We start from the raw sequence: 24,621 nt of genomic DNA on the forward strand, positions 1-24,621 counted from the left end.
ACTACTTTTCATATTAATCTGAGTTTGTAGAAAACGGTTTAGCCATCTCCGAGAAAATTGAGTGAAATTATTTGTCACACACGCATTTGCTGATCTCGACGAACTGATTCGAATGGTATATGGATGTTATGTTCTTCCAGCATTTATTGCTGTAAGTAGTTTAAAACAATATAACATAATTAAAAAAATTCTGCCATCATATGGTTTATATATGTTATAGTCGAACGATTATGTTGCCAAAAATGAGCCGTGCTAAAATCGGTCCGAGGCTAAATGTCATGAAAAAGGATGCTGTACACAGTCTTGGGTGCTCCCAAGCATTTCTTTGTCATACAGCGCTCAAATCTCCTACTGCTGGAATAGGGGGAAAAGTCGTTTACACAAAAATTTCGATATCTCCGTTAAAAATGGACGGATTTTAACAATCTATGGCTTGTTGGATAGGTATTACCGTGCGGAATCTAAGTCTGAAAACATATTCTGTTTTCAATGTCAATTGTGACAGATACTGTCAAAAAACTGAAAATTTTGACATAAAACTTCGTATAACTCAAAAAGTAAACATCCGATCTCAAAACCATTCAATAGCGTTTTGGGTGACGGGGAGACCTTTCATTTGCGACTAGTTTGATCAAAATCGGTCCAGCCATCTCTGAGATCCCGACCTCTTAGTTGACAACACACATACAGACACACACACATACACACACACAGACATTTGCTCAGTTCGTCGAGCTGAATCGATTGGTATATGTCATTCGGCCCTCCGGGCCTCGGAAAAATTTTCTAAAGTTTGAGCGAATTCTATACCTATTTTTATATATATATAAAAAAGGTAAAAATCAAACAAAATACATTTCAATAGCCGTAGAATTCTTTAATCATGCAGGTATGGTTAGTTGATGACCAAATACGTTGATTTTCAGTAGACCGGATCATTGTTCCTGGTTCCGGAAGTACCGGGAAAATGCTCGTGTGCTCCAAACCGGAAATCACTTCAATTTCTCAGAAACGGCAAGAGCGATTTTCGCAAACTCAGATTTAAATGAAAAGTATTGGCTTATTTCTGGAAGTACAGGGTAGTGTGTATGAAATTGCAATCTGTCATATAGAGCGATAATGCAGGTGTTGTAGTGGGAAAGGATTACAGTACTAAAACATACTTTGTTGAATCACCCTACAACTCCGACAAACAAGATGATATGTCGTGCTTCTTCTGGCACCCTATATTGGTGATCTATTTCATCTCTTTGATGCAGGTAGATGATAGGGCATTGATTATTGTTCTCGATCGTAGGTCAGCCGAAATATATAGGTCAGTGGAGTCAGTCTAAAAGATACAGTCCACGAGAATACACGCGTTATTATTACACAAATAAATTTTTCGTTTCTGTTCGCGCAAAGTTAAAGTGTAGTTTTGTTAAAAACCAAGTATCCGAGAAAAGGCATAGTGCGCGCGAACATTTGGTCCTTCGAACCGGATAGACGGTTTCCGGATGCTTGGTTGGACCTTGTCGTGAAACTAAACTTTAATATACTGGGCAAATGTTGGACAGTTAAATTCTCCATACAGTGGATCAAAGAACAACGTGAAACAGTGTAGTGCCACCATTTTCGACGCTCAATCTAACCACTGGATGCCATTGTGAAGCGGACTTGCGACGCCATCGCGAAGCGGACCTGCGACGCCATCGTGAAGCGGACCTGCGACGCCATCGAATTTGGACGACAGTAGCAGCGAAATTATCAAAATTCGGAGACCAGGACTTGAAATATCGGGAAGTAGAATGCATGAACGGTGGCTTGATGCATGTGGCTTACTGGAAAGTTGTGATGGTTAAAATAAATTGTATAAATGCATGCGAGTAATTTTCTTTTGGCGAGTGCATATATTCTGTATATTATCAAAGTTGGTCTCGATACATTCCTGGTCTATTTAAGCTGTCAATTCCCTGTTGGTCCGATCACTTCTGCTGCTATTAATTGGGTTGATAACTGTTCTGTCTCACGAGGTCGCGGTAGTGGAACGCCGAGTTGATACGTGATTGTGCCGAAATAAATTACAGTTACAGTGAAGGTTTTGAATACATTCATTCGAAAGGTTCGATCAGTGTTACGTGTTAAATTTACAATGGCAGATGAAGTGAAAGGTTTATTGAAGCGTGAGAAGCACTTACAAAATAGCTTGAGCTTCGTTGAAAGATTCTTGCAGAATTACAACGAAGATCGAGATTACAGACAGTTAAGTGTGCGCTTAAACGTTCTTGAGAAAGTGGGAGCAGAATATTTTACAGTACGTGCAAGAATCGAGCTTCTGCAAGAAGAAGAAGAAGAGGTAAGGAAACAGGCTAATACTGATCCCGCAGTGAAGGAAGAGGTCTTACATCAATTGGAAGAGACGAACTACCAGATGATGCAAGAGTTTGATGATCGTTTCTGTGCTTTGAAAGGAGAGCTGTTAGACCTGCAGTTGTGTCGAGATTCAATGCCTACAACTCACAATGAGTCTGATTCAGCTAACCAACGTGTACCTATGATATCCCGGGTAAAACTTCCAGAGATACGACTTCCAACTTTCAGTGGACGAATGCATGAGTGGGTCACATTTCGTGATACCTTCCACAGTCTCATTGATCAGAGCTCACAACTGAACGAGATCGACAAATTTACATATCTAAGAGCATCGCTATCTGGTGAGGCACTTCAAGAGATCAATCGGGTCGAGATTTCGGCAGCTAATTACGAAGTGGCTTGGCAGGCATTGCAAGATCGGTACGAGAACAAGAAACTACTTGTGAAGGCATATTTAGATGCTATTTTCCATCGACCCATTGAAGAAGGAGAGTTATGAAGGGCTTAGTCAATTGGTCGGTCAATTCGAGAAAAACTTGCAAATGCTTGAAAAGATTGAAGTTTTGACGACTAACTGGAGTACAATTTTAGCCTATATGGTTTGCTCTAGATTAGATTCATCGACGCTACGACAATGGGAGGCGTGTCACAATTCCAAAGATCCACCACAGTATGCAGATTTGATGAAATTTCTACGTAGTCAATGCGCCGTTTTACAATCGATTTCCGTTTCACCAAAAACGAGCAATGAGGCTCGACCACAAAGGGTTACCGTTTGCAGCACACTCGTGAAGACGTCTGGAAAATGTTTATTTTGTGGTGAGTCATGGCATTCAGCGTTTCAGTGTATTAAATTCCAAAAGCAGTCAGTTCCCGAGCGTATAAACGCTGTTATGAGAAGTAAGCTTTGTCGCAACTGTTTGCGTCCAGGACATGTCGCTAAAACCTGCGAAAGAGGCGTTTGTCACCATTGCCGCCAACGAGACCACTCTATGTTACACGTAGAGTCATCACAAGCTGGACCCGTTCCACTTTCGCAGACACGACCTCAGACAGCAATACAGCAACCCCGACAGCCAGTAACTAAGCAAACCAGTCCAAACCAACAAATACCCACTCTACAGAGTAATGAACAGAATAACACCGCCAACTCGCATAACACAACCACACCGTCCAACACTAACGTAGCCACCACTAGTCAAACATGTATCGCACTCCCCAGCACACCTACACGAAACATTATTCTTTCGACTGCCCTTGTTTGTGTCAAGGACAGTCGCGGCAATTCGCTGCTAGGGCGAGCCTTGCTGGATTCTTGCTCGCAGCATTGTCTGATGACGACAAGCTTTTCGAATAAACTCAAGTTTAAAGAAACTCCCGCATTCTTATGCATCCAAGGTGTTGGATCGTCTAAAGAAACTTCGTCCAAATCTGTCAAAGCAGCCGTCACCGCGCGGTCTACCGATATTTCATCGTATGCTGAAGAGATGCAATTCCACATACTACCAAAATTAACCATCGAATTACCGACAATGAGCTTTAATCCATCACAATGGTGCTTACCAGAAGACGCTACTCTTGCCGATCCCTGGTTTCATCAATCCGGTCCGATCGATATGATAATCGGAGCGGAATATTACATTGACCTGCTCGAAGAAGGCCGGTTTAAGGCAACCGAAGAAGGCCCCACACTTCAGAAAACAGTTTTCGGTTGGATAGTTTCCGGTCGTGTTCCTATTCCAGAATCTAAACCCACAGTTTCGACTACCTACGTTTGCTTAACAGCAGACATCCAAGAATTACTTACAAGGTTTTGGGAACTAGAAACATGTCGGTCGCTCAGTACAAATTCTATGGAAGAATCTGCGTGCGAGAAGATCTTCCAAGAAACAACCGTCAGAGATGAGACGGGACGGTTTATAGTTACACTTCCAAAAAGGCAAACAATCCTCAAGCAACTTGGTGAATCCAGAACTACTGCTGTTAAACGATTTATGGGCTTGGAGCGGCGCCTAATGGCAAACTCGGAGTTAAAAGCATTGTACAGCGACTTCATACTCGAATATCAAGTCCTAGGTCACATGAAACCTATAGTCGAAGATTCAACAGAGACCGCCTACTATCTACCCCACCACGCAGTTTTAAAACCAGACAGCACCACTACTAAGTTGCGCGTAGTATTTGACGCGTCATGTCGAACTAGCACCGGATTTTCTTTGAACGACGCATTAATGGTGGGTCCCGTCGTGCAAGATGATTTGCTAAACATAATTATCAGATTTCGTTTACATCGTTATGCATTAGTTGCGGATATCGCAAAAATGTACCGCATGGTACAAGTTCAACCTGCTGACCAGCCTTTGCAGAGAATTCTCTGGCGAGAATCGCCAGATCAACCAATTAAAACTTACCAACTGACTACCGTCACGTATGGAACAGCTTCCGCTCCGTACTTGGCTACAAAATGTTTGCAGCAACTAGCCGAAGACGGAAAACTCACTTACGTTGTTGCCGCAAGGGTTCTCAAAAAGGACTTTTATGTGGACGACATGCTGTCCGGAGTAGACAAACTCGAAGATGGACAACGATTTGTTAGCGAGATGATTGAACTGATGCAGTCAGCTGGTTTCTCATTACGAAAGTGGAATTCTAATTGCAAGGATATCTTACTGCATGTTCCTGTTCATTTAAGAGATGATCGTACTATTCTTCAGATGGACACTTCAACGTCTACCGTTAAAACCCTAGGCTTACTGTGGGAACCCAGTACTGACCGATTCCAATTCAGCATACCGCAATGGAGTTCATCGACAGTAATCACTAAGCGTATTGTGTTATCGGACGTGTCTCGCCTCTTTGATCCGCTCGTTCTTGTGGGTCCCGTTATCATCCAGGCAAAAATTTTCATGCAAGAAATTTGGAAGCTTGATAGTGCCTGGGATGAACCACTACCAGAGGGGATGCAAAACCATTGGCAGGAGTATCGTCGAAACCTGAGCGCCCTTGATGGACTATCAGTACCCCGGTGTGTCGAGATTGGATCCAATACGATCGACCTACAGCTTCATGGATTCTGTGATGCCTCCGAGAAAGCTTATGGGGCATGTATTTACATGAGAATTGTCTCCGATAGTGGATCCGTGGCTATACACCTGCTGATATCGAAGTCCCGTGTCGCCCCTCTCGAAAATCTTAACAGAAAAAAGCAACGCCAGTCGATTCCGCGTTTAGAGCTTTCATCAGCATTGCTCCTGTCCCATCTATACGAGAAGGTGGTCAGCAGCACACAAATCACATCCCCATCATTCTTCTGGACAGATTCGATGATTGTTAAGTGCTGGTTAGCATCATCACCGTCGCGGTGGAAAGAATTCGTGGCGAATCGAGTTTCAGAAGTTCAGCATATAACAAAAGGTGGAATCTGGAATCACGTATCAGGAGTAGACAATCCAGCAGACATAATTTCCCGCGGCATGATGCCAGTACAGTTGATGTATCAATCAATATGGTTTAGTGGGCCACACTGGTTGTTATCTGACCAGATGAACTGGCCTAAAACTTTGCAAGTAAACGAAGAAAGCATTGAACGAACAATGCTTGAAGAGAAGGGAGTAGTTGCAGCTGTTGCAAGAACTGTCATCCATAGTCAGATTTTTAGTCTTCGATCAACATTTACTGATTTGGTTCGACTAACTGCATACATATGTCGTTTCCGTTTTAACGCTCGAAGGTCAAACCAGAATTGTCGACGTCACGGAAATTTAACTGTCGAAGAGCTTGAGAGCTCTGTCAAAACACTCGTTTGTTTGTCTCAGCAAGAATGTTTTCCGAAAGAAATAGCTGATTTGTCTGAAAATCGACCGTTACGAGCCGATTCCTCTATTCTCGCATTGGATCCTCAATTAATTAATGGTTTGCTCTGCGTAGGCGGCCGATTACGGCACGCACATCTGTCAAACAGTCGAAAGCATCCATTTACATTAGACCGACGTCACCCTCTCGCTAGAATAGTCATGGAATATTATCACAAGAAATTATTTCACGCTGGACAGCAGCTAATGATATCAGCAGTTCGTGAACGATTCTGGCCAACTTTCGCCCGTGAGTTAGCGAGAATTGTAATTCACAAATGCATAGCTTGCTTTAGAGTAAAACCACGAATTCAAGACCAATTGATGGCGGATCTTCCGTCAGAAAGAGTCACTCCATGTGAGCCATTCCGACGTGTGGGAGTTGACTATTGCGGACCATTTTATGTTACCTATCCTTATCGCAAAAGTCGTCCTGTGAAGTGCTTCGTAGCCATTTATGTTTGTCTGGTTACTAAAGCGGTGCACCTAGAATTAGCAACAGATCTAACAACGCAAGCATTTTTGGCAACACTGAAACGTTTTTCATCTAGACGAGGCAAGCCGAACATCATCATGTGCGATAACGCGAGAAACTTTGTCGGTGCCAAGCGAGAGCTGGACGAGCTTCGTACGCTGTTTCTCAGTCAGCAGTTTCAAGAACAGGCGATTGAGGTGGCATCTGACGACAAAATCGTATTTAAGTTTATACCAGCTCGATCACCGAACTTTGGCGGATTGTGGGAGGCAGCTGTGAAGTCGTTTAAAACATTGTTCAAGAGGAGTATCGGAACCAGAATTTTGCTGCATGACGAAATGCAGACTGTCTTATTGCAAATCGAAGCAATTTTGAACTCGCGTCCATTGACACCAATAAGCAACGATCCTGCCGATTTTGAAGCGTTAACTCCGGGACATTTTTTGATTCATCGGCCTCTAACAGCAATTCCTGAGCCAAATCTGGACAACGTTCCAGAGAATCGTTTAGCAGTATGGCAACGGACTCAACAGTTTACTCAGCGGTTATGGAAGAGGTGGTCAGAACAATACTTGTCTGATTTACAGAACCGAACTAGGTGGATGCGACAGAGAGAGAATCTAACCGTTGGCAACATGGTTGTCTTGAAAGACGAAAATCTACCTCCGCTCAAGTGGCAGTTGGGACGTGTAGCAGAACTTCACCCAGGGTCTGATGAAAACATTCGTGTCATCACAGTAAGAACAAAGGATGGTAGCTATCGTAGAGGAATTTCAAAAATCTGCGTGCTTCCTATTCGAGACAACTCCAAGTTATCACCCGAAGAGACTTGAACGTCTCCAACGGCGGAGGTCAACATGGCCTCCGCACCCCCAGTTAAGCTATGTATTTTTTATATTTTCAAAAAGCTTATCAGAATTTTCTTTCTCAGTCATTACACGTCAGTTTCGGTCATCTCCCGGAATGCTAGACGCTCCACTCTCAAAGCTTAATTGAGTAACCCGTGCAATTTCCCCACAATATGAGGTATTCTGTTTTGTTTCGGTGGTGGTCCTTGTTGGGTGTCGCATGTTAGCATATGTTCCAGTTTGTAATGTCCTGTAGAGAGAACGCATACTAAAATTTCCACATCACGCTTGATATTTTGAGGTATACTACCTCCAGGCTGCAACAGAGGGAGAAAGGGCCAATTCGACCTCGAGATTTTACAACGGAGTCGCTAACGAGCATGGCCAGTTCGTTCTAACGACTAAAACATCGTAGAAATCCATCGCAGTGAAACCTTTTGTAGTAAACCAAAAATCAACGCGCCATCGAAGTTCATCGTACCATAGCACAGTGCAGCATGAATCAGCATATCACCATCGATGACAACACCTAAAACTGTCCGAATATACGAACAGCACATTAATGATCCAGCGGAATGTGCATTGAAGGATGCCCCATCTACCATTCTAAATCGAGAGGCAGAATTCTACTTCTACTAGTAATCTCAACAGAGATTAACACCAGTGATCATCACAAATGAATTTCGGTCAAGGTCGTTCGATCATACCAAACTGTAGTAGTATGTAAGCTGAAAATATTGTTTGTAAGAGATTGAATTATATACTAAACACATTTGAATTGAAGTAAGAGTAGGACAAATAGTCGTTGAAATTCAAAGTTGAGATTTCAAGGCGGCCGGCGTATGTTGTAGTGGGAAAGGATTACAGTACTAAAACATACTTTGTTGAATCACCCTACAACTCCGACAAACAAGATGATATGTCGTGCTTCTTCTGGCACCCTATATTGGTGATCTATTTCATCTCTTTGATGCAGGTAGATGATAGGGCATTGATTATTGTTCTCGATCGTAGGTCAGCCGAAATATATAGGTCAGTGGAGTCAGTCTAAAAGATACAGTCCACGAGAATACACGCGTTATTATTACACAAATAAATTTTTCGTTTCTGTTCGCGCAAAGTTAAAGTGTAGTTTTGTTAAAAACCAAGTATCCGAGAAAAGGCATAGTGCGCGCGAACAGCAGGAATAGGTAAAAATTCTTTTAAATGTAGTTTAAATTGTTGCTGGCCAAATGAACAGATTTAAACTAAACCGGATCCCAGCTCACGGTTCTGGAAGCACCGGAAACAGTGGACTAAAACTCAAAAACGGAACGATCTTCATTTTCTCAGAAACAGTTCACAAACTTAGACTCAAATAAAAGGGTCAACGTCCATAGAAATAGACTGGTTTTAACTTTTGTTCGGATCTCATTTCCGGTTCCGGAACAACTGGGTGAGAAGAAGTTTAAAATTTTAAGCCGTCCTATCAACTTGGGTCAAAACTGTTGAAAATCCTATTCAATTTTCAAAGCATTTTTTTGCAGAATCCCCTGGTAATATTTATGATAATATGAAAGGCATCATTTCTCAGCATTCTGATATTATCATAAATAACTCGAAATCCACGTCCAGAATCCAGTTCAAAAATCTAGCTTCACGATTTTGATTCAGAATCTCATGGAACAGAATTCTGGTGATGGATTCTGTAACTGAATTTTGGAATAGAATTCTGGACCTGGATTCTGAAACTGGAACTTTCTTTTGAAACTGAGACCTGAACTTTTCAACTGATTCTTTTCTGAACCTGAATTTTAATTCTAACATTCAGTTGCAAAATCCAGCTTCAGAATCCAGGTCTACAATTCGGTTTTGGCTCCCGAATTCAGTTCCGTTTATTTCTCTAACTGAATTCTGGACCTGAAATAAGATCTGTATCTGCATTTTAGTTCCAGTGTACAGGTTCAGAATTCGGGCTTTTAATTTTGGAACTGAATTCTGAACCGAAATTCTGCATTCTGGAAATAACACTTAGAAATTCATTGTTCTATTCATTCAGTTTTCGAAAAAGTTTTTATACGTATACTTCATTATAGAGTTAATGTAAGGCCACTCTTTATGTTTCGTCCTCGACTCGTCAGTTTTTGTTGAACTTGTATGCCACTCAGCAGTTAAACATTAACCGTTAAGCAGAACTGTTGAACGGCATACCAGTTATGCACTGACGAGTCCAAGACGAAACATAAAGTGTAGCTGTTTAGCCGCTGGATACCATCACCTATTACCATCCACTCTTAAAAACAGGAAGAAAAATTTACGTAGGAAGAAATGAGCTATGTTCATAAACAAAACACTGACTGTTTGGCCAAATTTGCTTTGAAAGTCGTATTCAACGAAGAGAGAATTTCCCCGAAAGCGCGCCCAATTTCGTCGGATGCTGTAGCTCGCTTAATGAATTCATTTACCTTCGAAGTACTTGTTCGAAAACCACGTTTCGTATTCATCCTGAGGCGCAAGCGAAAATTTTAATTAAACTCTAGACAAACATAAAAGAAATCAACTGAATTTACTCGGTGCTAAACGCCGGTATTCATCGTCCCAGTAACTGGGTAATTAATTCCAGCAGAAATCTATTGCCGAATTCAGGAAGAAAGGAATGCTGAAAGATGAATCGCTCCAAGGCATATCCGCAGTCAAAGAAATTAATTGCCTTATCAAATACCGAAAAACTTCTCCCAGATGAATCCTCGACAGTCATGTATATTTGATACATTGAACAAGAGACATGGTAATTCAATCGATCCTTTGTGCCGACGAAAAGTTTCCCGATAATGCATTCGATTAACGGAAACCCAAAATTGTTGCCCAGCGCCACCCGAGACAGAATACGATGTAATAAAAACTTTTGAAATGAAAACAATTTTATCCGATTTCCATCATGAAGCTACAAATTCTGGTGTTCACGTAATACTTTAACCATCTAAGAATTGAAGCTCCCATCCAAAATGTCTTTATTTGCCAATGAAATAAAAAGTAACCTCCTTGACAGCCATAATGTGCCATAATGTGATGCTAGCGCAAGAAAATATTATGGATCTTAAAAAAGTTGTTTAAATTATATGAAGCTAGTGCTCCGTGCAATATCGAATCAAGAGTTCTCTAAAGTCGGATCAAAAACGCGAGCACTTTTCGGTAATTATTGATAAAACCTGGTTCCGTTTTCTGTGCATTAGGTAACAAAATGAGTGTTCGTCAGTGGCAACGGGCCAAGGGGTTCAATAGGTCGAAAAGATGGAAAAGAATTATCATACTCATACTACCTTGAGAATGGAAAAATCATAAACAATACGTTGTCATCTAGTATTCAAGATCTCAAATAGTTTCGACGCTGCTGGCAAACTAGTTATACCACGATAGCTTCGAACATTCAGGCGATCGCCACTTTTAAAAACTGGAAACATAAAAGGCTGTTTCCAGATTGTCGGGAATATACCATGCTCAAACGACTTATTAAAAATTTCACATAAAGGATCGGTCAGGACGTGGGCGCAACGGCTATAAACTACTGCTGGAATACCGTCAGGTCCCGATCATATCAGGAGTAATTGTAAATGTACTTATATCCACTAAACTGTCAGGAACATCCAGCGCGGCGGTCTCTGCCTGGCTGGTAGATGCGGTGCTATCAGCAAAGACAGAAGCGAAAAATCTAGCGAACAATTCACAAGAATCTGATGTGCCCGTTGCTCCTACCCAATCAAGACGAACGTGTGGAGGGATTGATGAACATTTTCGTTTCGAATTGACGAATCTCCAAAACTTTTTAGGATTCCGCCGTAGATCAAACTGGATGCGCATTAGATAGGCTTTATATAAACCAGCATTCAATAACCGATATTCATCACTGGATTTCTTGAAGTTTTGCTTAGTTTCAGAAGAACGCCATCGACTGTGTTTTCGCTGCCAATGATTGCACTCTCGTTTCAATGCACGGAGACGATTGTTATTGCTTGCTTAATATTACTATTACGCCAAAGATTAGTCTCTAGCAATCAGCCTAAGTTCGATTCCCCATTTCGGATAAAACCTGTAATTTGAATAAATAAAATAATGGTCAAATGCCACAGGAGGAATGTAATACCAAGAATATACTAACAAAGTATTTTTCACATACATTGCTTTTCCTTCTAATGCGACAAAATGTGCCATTTAACATTTCTTGGTTCCAAGTTTTACGGAACTGATTCGCCTTCCTTCTGAATGTACTGGAATTTCATAGTTTTGAAGCTTTTTAGCACGACTTGCAATAATTCTACTGATTCCTTTTTCATTGTGATGCATCCAGCGATTCGGTGCGATGTACGCATCGCGTTCACTCTGATAAGTTTGCTATGATTGCTCGTAACTAGCTCGCATACGCGTGTTTCACGCTTGCACTCTGGCAGCAACTTCAGAAAAGCGTATTAGTAGGTAAGCGTTCGAAAATCTAAACCCTCTCCCTTCCATGTTCATACCGATTTTCGACGTCGAAATCTTTATTTTCAAAGCTCAACACATCAACAGTTATTTTCTAGAAAATTTCAGGTTTGGCAAGTGATTAACAGTCGCAGTAAAAAAAACGTGCTCAATCCACCTAGCAGTGAGATGATACCTTTTTTTTATCAGTCCGCATGTGTTTTTTGCATGAATATTCTTCGGTGTTTCAGTTTTCATGTCATTATTCTAATGTCCGTCGTTTTAAGCGGCAAATTGAGATTTTAATCACTAATTACTCTGTAATGTTGAAACTGCAACTCGGATCGAATTTGAATCTAAAAGTGTAACAATCGATTAAACATTTCATTATATGTCGAAGTAATTTCCACTTTAGAGTTTAGGGTAATTTAAGGTACTTCCAGAGCCGGTATTCGGGAACCAGCATAACCCAAACCGATTCGTATGGCCTTATGACGAATAAATTGCAATATTTTTGAGTCCAACTTTAAAGCTTTTCGGAATTGTCATCTTCTATATCGCTTTGAATTTTAAAAACTCATCATCCTACAATTCCAGAATCGGAAGCCAGAATTGGATAAAATTGGATTTATTTTCATTTGAACTTTTGTTTCTGAAATTCGATTTGGCTTTTTTTGAGAAAACGATTGAGCTTTAAGAAACAATTCGATACTGGAACCGGAATTCGAAATTCGGTGTAGCCGAAGTCAGACAAATTCACCTGAGTAGCTTTATAGTTGACATTTGTTTCAAAATGTTTGAAAATCAATGTAGACATCTTTGAGGAATCGTAGTGCGAATTAAATTTTTGGGTGCCTTCCGAAACGAAAACTGAATACAACCATGAATGAAATAAGTTTATTTGGTTATCGACTATTTAAATCTGCTAACCCGATAAACCTGATTAATTCATGTGAAATAGACATTTTTATTCTAATCACCCTGGATATCCGAAACCGGAAGTTGGATCTGACTGAAAAACAAGATGTTTTATAGAATCTTAAAACTTTTAATTTGAATCTTAGATCGCCATCTACGAGAAAAATGAGTTACACAGTTTTAATTTTGTTGCCAGACAGCGCTCAAAACTTCTACTGCTGGAATAGGGGAAAAAGTCGCATACACAAAAATCTCGATATCTCCGTTAAAAATGGACGGATTTTAACAATATATGGCTTGTTGGATAGGTATTACCGTGCGGAATCTAAGTCTGAAAATATCTTATGTTTTCAAGGTCAATTGTGACAGATAATGTCAAAAATCTGAAAATTTCGATATAAAAATTCGTTTAATTAAAAAAGTAAACATCCGATCTCAAAATTATTCAATAGCGTTCAGGGTGACGGGAACACCTTTCAAGTGTGAAAAGTGTCTGAACTTAATAACCACATTCAACCATTCATTGTACCACCGATCGACAGAAAATGAGGAAAAAAAATGATTAAAATTAATTTCTTCCAAAGATTTTAGTAAATTTCATTTGAAAAAGTAAAAGACAATTTTTCGACAGTACTATTGAAAAAAACAACCAGGATTAGTTCTAGAAAAATATAAAGAACTGTCACAGCTATGACCCCTCTCTCGAAACGCATTTTCCTTTTTTGCAGAGGCTTACGGTGAACGCTCTCCAAGGCAAACCTCGTTCAACTGAATTCTAAATAGAACTTCTACTTGAACGATTCGGTTTTCAAAAACGAAAAGTTTTCCTACAAAAGAACACGTAAACCAAACACAATCACAGGGTACACAAAACACGACAAATCACGATGACATTAAAAATGCACAAACAACCTTTAATATCTACGGCATTATCGAACCGCGCCTAGTGCGCCGGTTCGACACTTATTCAAATTCTGTGGGAACGATATTCTTATAAGCAAACAAATACATTGAAAATCAATACCACTCGTGCAAGGCTACATACAATAAAACCGTCGTAACAAAAAATGAACAAATTTGCTATATGAGCAATTCCCGGAATGAGTAGACGAAAAAATGACAAAATCAGAATCGACCTTCTCCGATTTGGATGAAACTTTGCACATCGCTTCAGTATGGCAAACCATAAGTTTTAAACCGATGGAGAGGTCAATCCGACTCACGACTGATTTTTAAAAAGGGCGTATGTATTTTTGCATTTCACAAAAATTGCCTTTTTCAAATCGTTATAACTCGGAAACCGTTAATTGTACAAAAATGGTGTTAAGGAAGAAGTTGTAGGGAATCGATTGGGCACTCTTAAAAAAATATACACTGAAAAAATTTTTTTCTCAATTATTACAAAATAATCCGAAATAGCTAAATAAACAAAAAATCAGGGTCGTTATTAAAACCTACAGATTGATGACTATCCCATCCGTGCCTTTTGAAAAATGAAGAAGTTACAGCTAAAACAGTTTGCGGGTACATGCAAATGATCAAGTTCTTCTCGTTGTAATTCGGAAAGTTGTAGGGAAATAATAGGGCATTCTAAAAAAAATATACACTGAAAAAAAATTGATTTTTTTCTCAATAATTTCAAAATGAACCAAAAAAATTAAATTAAAAAAATCAGGGTTTTTTTGATAATTTTTCTTTTAAAGCACTTATTAAAACCTACAGATTGATGGCTATCCCATCCGTGCCTTTTGAAAAATGAAGAAGTTACAGCTAAAACAATTTACAGATATATTCGAAATTTCAAGCTCTCGTTGAAAGATAATCACTTAAACAGTGGAATATTATTCTACAGGTTAAAGGCAATAAATTTGTTCATGATATCATTTCTTCTAAAAGTAGCTGTTCTTGAGATATTTGGATATTTAATTATAACACCATTTTTTATATTTCCATGAATTGTATATTTGCTTGCTATATCTACAATTATTACATGTACATGAATAATTCTAAATTATATTTAAGGTTTTAAGTTTTTGAAAATTGTATGAGTACTATGTGCATCGTCATTCGAATACAGTCTTATGACCATTTTGGTTTCTGAAATCGGAACGAAAGAATGGAATTTCTGTGTGCCTGGAATCATTTTGATATCCTTATAAACACTACTCCACTCGGTCACACCCCGTTCATATTCTTCTTGTGACACGTAACAAAAAGACATGGTCGTGAATGCATCTCTACGTCGCTGCTCTGCTCATTCATATGATTGTTTTGCAGTTGTGATTGGGTGTTCTTGTAGTTTAGCCAAGCTTTCACGTCGTGACATTCGCTTTAAATTACCCCCGAGTGCATCACATGTTCCTTTACCATGAGAAGTTGTAAAAAAATGCCACTCAGCATCAATGTTATACATCTAAATTTTCATCCATTATAAAAATCGCCACACGAAAATTTTTCAACTTCTTTGTACAGGGTCCGGCACTCGAAGTGTAACCAATTAAAAAGGCCATAAATTCAGTTTGGAAAATTACTTTTACTTAATTCAAAGTACAAAATGTGTAAAAATAATACAAAATTCAGAATCAATTCACTTTTGCTCGATATGACCACCTTTTGCCTTGACTTGATGACTTGAGAGAGCGAAGGAGTTGCTTCGTTTGGCCGAATGTGACTGGTATTTTGGCCCGCTCGCGGACAATAACTTTTTTCAGCGCCTCGAGACTGGTGTATCTTTTAGTTCGAACTTTGCTCTCCAAAATGGCCCAAAGAGAATAATCCATTGGATTCGCATCTGGTGAATTCGAGAGCCATTGTGTGGACGTGATGAAGTTCGTAACGTTGTTTTTCAGCCATTCTTGGTTCACTCGAGCTTTGTGAGACGGTACCGAGTCCTGCTGAAACGTCCATGGTCTGCCACCGAAATGTTTATCTGCCCACGGCTTCAAAGCAACCTCCAGAATATTTTCCCGATAATATGTCGCATTTACCTTGACGCCAGGCTCGATGAAAACGATTGGAGAGCGCCCATCTGCGGTTACAGCGGCCCAAACCATTATCTGTTGCGGGTGCTGCCTCCTGGTGGCCAATCGATGACTCAAATTCTCGTATGAACGGTCGGTCAAGTAAACCCTGTCGTTTTGAGAGTTTACGAATTGCTCAATTGGAAAAAAATTCTCGTCAGAAAATACAATGTTCGGAAATTGACCGCTTTCGGCCAAACGAAGCAACTCCTTCGCTCTCTCAAGTCATCAAGTCAAGGCAAAAGGTGGTCATATCGAGCAAAAGTGAATTGATTCTGAATTTTGTATTATTTTTACACATTTTGTACTTTGAATTAAGTAAAAGTAATTTTCCAAACTGAATTTATGGCCTTTTTAATTGGTTACACTTCGAGTGCCGGACCCTGTATAGACGCCAAACAAAAACTAATCGTACGATATGCGTCAAAATTTTACAGAATGTGTATAAAATTGTTGCCTACGTTGAGAGAATAAAAGTTCACCGATTGGACAAATGAAAATTCCGGTTCTTTTTCGATCATAAGGTATATACGCCCTTTTTAAAAATCAGTCGTGAGTCGGATTAACCTCTCCATCGGTTCAAAAACTTATGGTTTGCCATACTGAAGCCATGTGCAAAGTTTCATCCAAATCGGAAAAGGTCGAGTCTGATGAACTGCTAAGCATTTCTGGAATTGCTCTATAGGCGAAAAAATAAATTATAAGATCATTCTGATTATAAATTTAAAGATGAAATTGACCGTCTTATACAACATGCACAAGTATGTCTCCCTCATATTAGTCAAAAATATTCATCGTTTATAACAACCCATAGCTAGTGTCTGTTAAACTAGCGAACAAAACGTGTCGAAAGCCAAGCTGAAAAATTTCACGCGTTCTCAATGAAAAAATCCAATCCAACAATCCAAAATAATGTCTGCAGCGAGAATCAGTAGAATTTCTATTTGCATTCTTTTATCGATATATATATTAAAAATTGCTCGACTTATTCTGGCACTGAATTTCACCTTAATGCTTGTTCATAACGAACATTTAAAAAAAACTTCAATTTTGAATTATTTGTGATTTTTTTTATTCAATATTATAATATAATTTTAAGGCACACTGCTTAAGCTCTAAGATGCCAAAGGTTATTTACTAATCTTAATTAAAAGCAAAGTCCTGGCATTACATTCCTTTTGTGGAATTTGGCCTTTCTGTTTCAACAGACTTCGCAGCCGATTCATAGCGCACAGGATCATTGCATGGCTGGTACTACGATCCTACTGACACCAAGAGTTCTTCCAGGTCGGGGCTCGAACGTACGACAACTGGCTTGTAAGACCAGCGCCCTATGCATTGAACCACCAACCCGGGCCGACTTACTCCTATACTAGCCGACTAATTTTAATTACGACAAACTTAAAACTAGAATAGTACCATTATGTAATGTAGTATCGGGATAGCGGATTCTCGAGAATTCAGCTGGCGTTCGGCCGTGTCCGGTGAATTGAATATTGCATGAGGGTCTTCCATATGGCGTTGGTGAATATCCATGTTGACCGCATCCTTCGGTCCGTGTGGATCCGCGGGAAACACCCCCATACTACGAAGGCCCGGTGGGTGGCCCGCATGGTGGTCATCGACTGGAGTGGTCTTCCGTGGGCGGTGATGATTATATTGCCGAATAGAAAGAAAGAGAAGTAAATATTGTGGAAAACGTGGTAAAAAGGGGATTTGGGACCAAATGTCTGAAACGACAAAGATCTAATTAGTTGCCATCGAGATGGTGAAGAGACAGGGAAGGGGGAACGAAAAATAAATATTTGAGGTTATCTCACACTACTGAAAATTTTATCATAAATTGTTGAACATATTTCTGATGATATGGAGGAACAATTATGTTGCTATCCTAAATACAACAAGAGATATTTACGATTAAGCTCTACCCGAAACAACAAAACGCTGTATTTTAAAAAGTAAACATATATTTAATAAAAACTCTTAAAACATTGACTCTAAGTTTTTTTCTGAAATATTTTTGATTATTTAGGATTCGGTCAATAAAAATTAGTGATGGAATCAAGACTTTTGTATTTCAATTGTTTCGAGCTTTGGTTTATGAATAACTATATAAGCAACAATTTTTATGTGCATTTTACGCAAAACCTTTTTATAACTTGAAATTTGTTATCGAATCGTTTTTCAATAAAATTTTCAAAAATATTCTAGGGGACGGGTGTTGCATGATAGATTAGTCGATGACTTTCATACAGCTCACCTGGGTTCGATTCCTAACCCCGAACATAGGGTCGGGTCAGGAAGTTTTTCTGGCCCGAAACTAAGAATGACCTTAACCTCTACAATCGAAACAAAAAAGTATATGATAAATTATAATATAATGATGAGCTTTAACATTTGTAAAACTACGAATTTCTTTAAGGCCATGTATGAATCATTCTTATGCTGCAAACAGATCTTCGCAGGCACAATAATTTCAATTGCCTCAGTGTTTTTCCGTTACTCTCTGTAGCTTTTGCAGTCTTATAGCAATGATCTCACTTTCAAAAGTATAATAACACGAAACGAAAGTATAATAAAGAGCGAAATTATTATTTTGGTGACACTTCAAAACAATAAGTTATCCATCAACATTCACTTTGAAGAGGAATACTCGGTATTTGCTGAGAGTAAGTTATTGAAGTAAACGAAAAAGAAATGTCTCTTTCGTCTGGTGTTACAATTATTACTCTATTTTTCATAACTCACTAGCAAGTTGATGTTGAAAGGTGGCTTATTGGCTCTTCTTCTCGCAGACAGAAGGAGTATGACTTGTAGTACCTCCATAAATTGAATTGTAAATCAAGACATAATAATAATAATAATAATAATAGATCGGTAACTTCAACACTCAAAAGATTTCCAAATTGTTCGATTATTTACCATTACTTTTGCGGGATGTTTACATATGTACATATGAATCGCGAAAAATAATTTCCATTTATATTACCCTCCCTCAATACTACGCTCAGATTTTAATATCACATCACCAATTCAATGACCAGCATGAATACATCAAACAGATAGTCGCACATTGTACGTTGCTTCAAAAAAAAAAAATTTCGATTATAGATCTATAATAAATTCAATACATATTTCCGCCAGATCTTTTGTTCATTCTTGTTCCTTCATTCGTTTTCATTCATTCAAAAATTAATACAGAAACTGGCCAACGACCTCCTGAAGGCATCGCCCAATTCAAACACGCACACCCCCTCGCCCACGACAACCATACAAATCAACGAGCCTGATCCGCTGGATACTGCATCACTAGGTGAGCTGCCTAAAACACCGAAAACACCACGAACACCAAAGACTCCGGACGATCTGCGGCGGTCTCATGGATCCATCTCATCGTCCACCATTCCGGAGGAGCGTGAGCAGTTGCTCCCCACTCCGGTTTCTGTTTCTATCCTGCCCGTTCCAGCTAGCCCGATTCCACCGCCGTCGCCATCGCCACTCATCAAACAGGCCAGCATCACAATCACCACCGAAACAATCAACGAGGAAACGACTGAAAATGGTGACGAAGCGGAGCAGCAGCAGCAGCAGGAACCGTGCAAAAAATCCTGCCTCACCCTGCCGGTTGAGCCGATCACCACCAACGGACATCTGCCCGAGCGGGTGGGTAGCCGGAAGCTTTCAGTGCAAGGTAAGGATAGACGATTTTCTGATTTTTTTTTTGCAATCGGGAAGGACGAAGAGGGGTGAAGGCAAACGAATGAAATTGTTCGGTGCGAGCGATTGATATTTTATCATTCTCGGAATGTTCAGCCGCACCAATGGGAAATTTGATTGCAGCTGCTAGCGATCATGATACGCTCTGTTTACCTTCCGAGCTGAGATTTGGCAAGCTTGAGCCGAATATATAATTCAGTCTAACACCTGATTTGGATCAAAACTTAGTGTACAGAAAGCTTATTTCAGGAACCAGTTAATACGGGCATCAATATGAGGTCTATATACGATTTAAATAATATATTCCGTGATTACGAAGCTTCATTGAAATGTAACTAAGGAAATATATTAAAATTGAACTAATTGCCAACAAAAAGTTTACAAAGTCCGTAAAATATACACTGTTTTACGGCATACTACTTTGATCAAAAAGTTCCCGGAATGTATTCAGAAAATTTAAAATACAAGGTTATTCATCAAAATCGATTCAAAGTACACTCCTCATCGACTGCCAGCGCTAGATCCAATCCTCGAGACAATTTTATATTCAGTTTCCGGTATGGCCATCAGAGCCATCTGGGATTTTTCCATAAACTCATTTCGGGTTTTGAAATATGATCAGTATCTAACGTGGAACACAGATTGGAAAATTGACATGCGAATGCAATAATGTAATGAGAACCGCGAAAATTTTACCACAGAGACGGGACTCGAATCCGTAGCTAACTTCTAACCGTAGATTTATTTTATCAATTAAACTACCCTACAATTGAAAACACATGAAGAGAAAGTCCAATCGTTTTTGCCTTTCTCTATAGAAAGGTATTAGAATTGCTGGAAAAACCGACTTTCGAACGGAGCCTCGGAGACCCATAGTTATATACCATTCGACTCAGTTCGTCGAGATCGGAAAATGTCTGTGTGTGTGTGTGTGTGTGTGTGTGTGTGTGTGTGTGAGAGTGTGTGTGTGTGTATGTGTGTGTGCACTTTTAGAAGGTATTTGAACGCGCTCAATTTTCTCAGAGATGGCTGAACCGATTTTAACAAACTTGGGCTCGTTTGAAAGCTACTGGCGGGCCATTGATCAAGTTCGAAGATCAAATGGCTGTGACTTTTGGTTCCGGAGATATGATTGTATAAGTGACGTAACCGACAAAAAGCGTTGTATTTGAACGCGCTCAATTTTCTCAGAGATGGCTGAACCGATTTTAACAAACTTGGGCTCGTTTGAAAGTTACTGGCGGGCCATTGATCAAGTTCGAAGATCAAATGGTTGTGACTTTTGGTTCCAGATATATGATTGTATAAGTGACGTAACCGACAAAACACGTTGATTTTTACCGCTCTTATATATATATATATATATATATATATATATATATATATATATATATATATATATATATATATATATATATATATATATATATATATATATATATAAGGGTGCCAAAATTTTGGGATCAACTCTATTTTCGTAAAGTTCTAGTGCTCAAAAGTTTAAGCACCTCGAAAAAAACCTTCATGCAAAATTTGACCTAAATCGGACATGCTTAAGGGGTGCTGCCCGGTGGTAAAGGTTTGGCAATTTTCGATCTTGAAAAAGCACCATAGGGGGGAGTACATGAAATTTCCAAAATCGAAAATTTTTTTTGATGCCAAAACTCTTAAAACTGCATAAAACATCGAGATTTAGTGTCATCTCAAAAAAAATTTTTTTTGAAAAAATCAACTTTCTGGGACTTAGAAAAATTTTCATATTTATTCTAAGTCCCAAAAAGTCGATTTTTTCAAAAAAATTTTTTTTCGAGATGACACTAAATCTCGACGTTTCATGCAGTTCTAAGCCTTTTGGCATCAAAAATTTTTTTTCGATTTCGAAAATTTCATGTACTCCCCCCTATGGTGATTTTTCAAGATATATGAAAAATTCACTAAATGGACTTAGAAGGCTTTTTTTTTAGATTAGCATCACTGTTCTCATACAAATAGGCAACGCAAATGTCAAGCACTAGTTTGGAAAAATGATGCTGACTGTGTGACATAAACACTGCAGCATACTTTTGTGAACTACTCGAATCAATCTGAATCAATTGTTGTCAAAATTAGTATCCAAAATTATTTAATAAAAGTATGAAACATATTTTCATGAGACTGTTATGAAAGAAGAGAAAGGCATTATCACACCACTAGGTGGATTAAGAAGGGTTTTTGTCAATACCATCATATTTTGTGTTGAAGATGTTGGGAAATGTCAAATCACTATTAAAAATTTTTTCAAACGAAATTATTCTATGTATGACATATCATACGCTGAGACAATACAGTAGTAACAAAATTATAAGAGATGTCTATATTTTTAGAGTGGTATTTATATATACGATTCAATTTCTTTTAAACAGTACCTGTAGAAGTAATATCGGAGAAGAAGGCACAATATATATAGAAAATTTGGAGCATATATATATATATAGATATATATAGATATATATATATATATATATATATATAGATATATATATATATATATATATAGATATATATATATATATATATATATATATATATATATATATATATATATATATATATATATATATATATATATATATATATATATATATATATCTATATATATCTATATATATATATATATATATATATATATATATATATATATATATATATATATATATATATATATATATATATATATATATATATATATATATATATATATATATATATATATATATATATATATATATATATATATATATATATATATATATATATATATATATATATATATATATATATATATATATATATATATATATATATATATATATATAACCTGTACTGTAAGCCGCAATAAACAACTTCATTTGTCGATGCCTGTCATTCAGCCTTCCTGGGTTCGATTCCCAATCCCGCATACAGGGTCAGAAGGTTTTACTGGCCCGAAGTGGTGAATGACTTTAAGGTTAAAAACTGTCTAATCGAAAATAAAAAAAATAGCTTCATTTGTTTCCATTTCTTCATTTTTAGGAAAAAGGATTACCTATTTGTATTTGTATGATATTTGATGTACTTGTACGATTTGTTGAGAGTATCGTAACCTCATTCCAATGTTTAAAAAGTTTTGGAGGTATTCATACTTACTTTTCAAAGTTAGCGTTCTACTCCATATTCACGTGCTCGTTAAATTTTAAAGGGTTCCAATTCTTATCATTATTTTTTGCAGCCATGTTTTTGAATATTCCACATTTCGAAGATATAGTAAAATGCAACAATTATTTATTGTTTAACACTCCAAATACCAAGCCTCAAAAAAAGTTGGAACGGTAACTTTGAGCTGTTATAGCTCAGCTGTTTTTCAACGAATCTCAATAAATTTTACACACTCGAATTTTGTGAAGTTCGTAGATTGATTCCAAAACTTTGTAGCAGACGATTGGTAAAGGAAAACCAATGAAAATTTGATTTTTCCCGTTCCAAGTTTTTTTCACGCGCTCAATATGCCCTATCTGCTCTCCAATTTTCTTTCCTTTGGCATAAACGTCGCATAGAAAATATTGAATACTTCAACTTTACCGAGTCATAACTTTGTTGTTAGTCAACCGATCTTCAAAATTTGTTCACCATTGGAAAGGTACTACTTCCACAAATAAAATGCACTGAAAAAAACTAAAAATAGGGTTGTGTACCCAAAGTTTTAATGAAAACTGTACATAGATGACCTAAGAAAAGATGAGACTTTTTACAATGATCGTAAATATCTCGAAATTCAAAGCTATGAATATTTTTATACATCATTCGATTGCTAGTAATACCAGCTACAATTTTCGCTCAACTACCATTCCTGCACAATCAAAAGAAAACATTAAAAAATGGATAAATTTATAAATATATATGAATTTTTCATTTTTTTCACATGTTTGTATATAACTCAAAAATTAAAGCGATGACATGTACATTTTTTTATTCAAAATATTGGAATCATTACCAGAAACAATGTATTGATGATCAAAATTATATATCCGTTCAAAGAATCTCAAGAAATTTGGTACAAATACAGAGAATTTCTATTATTGGGAATATTTTGCCAAAAAAAACAAATCAAAACTTTGAAATTTTATGACATATGTTTTTTTATGATTTTAGTTGAAAATTTGGATTTGGTTTCTGCAAATCAAAGTGAAAATATTGGAAAAACTTGTTTTTTCCACCTATTTGTGTAATGATGCCTTTCTCATATCTCTCTTATTCTCATATAAAAAATGTATTCTTCAAACAGTTTTGTTTGGTTTTTGAAAAACATGAAATCTAGTGCATGAACTAGTGTAACCTACAAAATAAAACAGTTCTCAAATCGGTTAGCCCATCTTTCTCAGTGAAGTAAGTTCCACTATTTCAGGTACTTATGAAACTGGAATCGCCCCGAATATTGGCTTTGCAGCAGCATTTGCGATTAGCACCAACCAACCAATCTATTTGCAGCTTACAGTTGTCTTCGTCTCGAAAAACATTCTCTTCGTTTGAGTGTTTTTTACTGAATGAAACCCTGCACCTATGTTATCAGAACTAATTGGCTCAAGTGGCATGTTCGTGCCTTGCCGTAGCTTCTCATCGACTTCCTGATGGGAAGGGACGGATAAAAGGAACATGGAAAGGAATTGGGAATTGGGTGATGTGGGAAAACAGCACAAAACATAAAGAAATAAATTGTCCTGCATCCCCGAACGGATGCTGAACAATCTGCAGGTGCCAAAATGCACGGTTGATCAAACCTCCAACCATCGAGAGGCCTTAGAGATTTTACAAAAACGACACCATTCTGCATTCCCCGAAGAATGCAGAACGATTCCTTCCCGAATATGAACTTAAATTAATTTAACACGGATTTTTTTTTTCGAAACGGAATTTTTTTTTCGTTTGCCTCAATGTTAGATATAGCAGTTTAAAAATAACCTGTTTTTGAACTAGTTTTTCTTATAACTTCG

The 24,621-nt window shown here is 38.0% G+C and overlaps 1 protein-coding gene across 19 annotated transcripts in view; it reads left to right on the plus strand.

Moving 5' to 3' along the window:
* The window catches only part of LOC131438316 (adenylate cyclase type 2), a 221,295-nt gene that overhangs the window by 171,327 nt on the left and 25,347 nt on the right, over nt 1-24,621 (plus strand). For all 19 annotated transcript variants that reach the window (XR_009230918.1, XR_009230903.1, XR_009230911.1 and 16 more), the window contains one exon: nt 19,100-19,589. Coding sequence is in view for 1 of the 19 variants with exons in the window: in XM_058608233.1 (XP_058464216.1) it covers nt 19,100-19,589 (490 nt within the window). In the remaining 18 variants the exon portion in view is untranslated. The remainder of the gene's footprint in view (nt 1-19,099; nt 19,590-24,621) is intronic.

Source organism: Malaya genurostris, chromosome 3, assembly GCF_030247185.1.
Source record: "Malaya genurostris strain Urasoe2022 chromosome 3, Malgen_1.1, whole genome shotgun sequence".
Taxonomy (NCBI): Eukaryota; Metazoa; Arthropoda; class Insecta; order Diptera; family Culicidae; genus Malaya; species Malaya genurostris.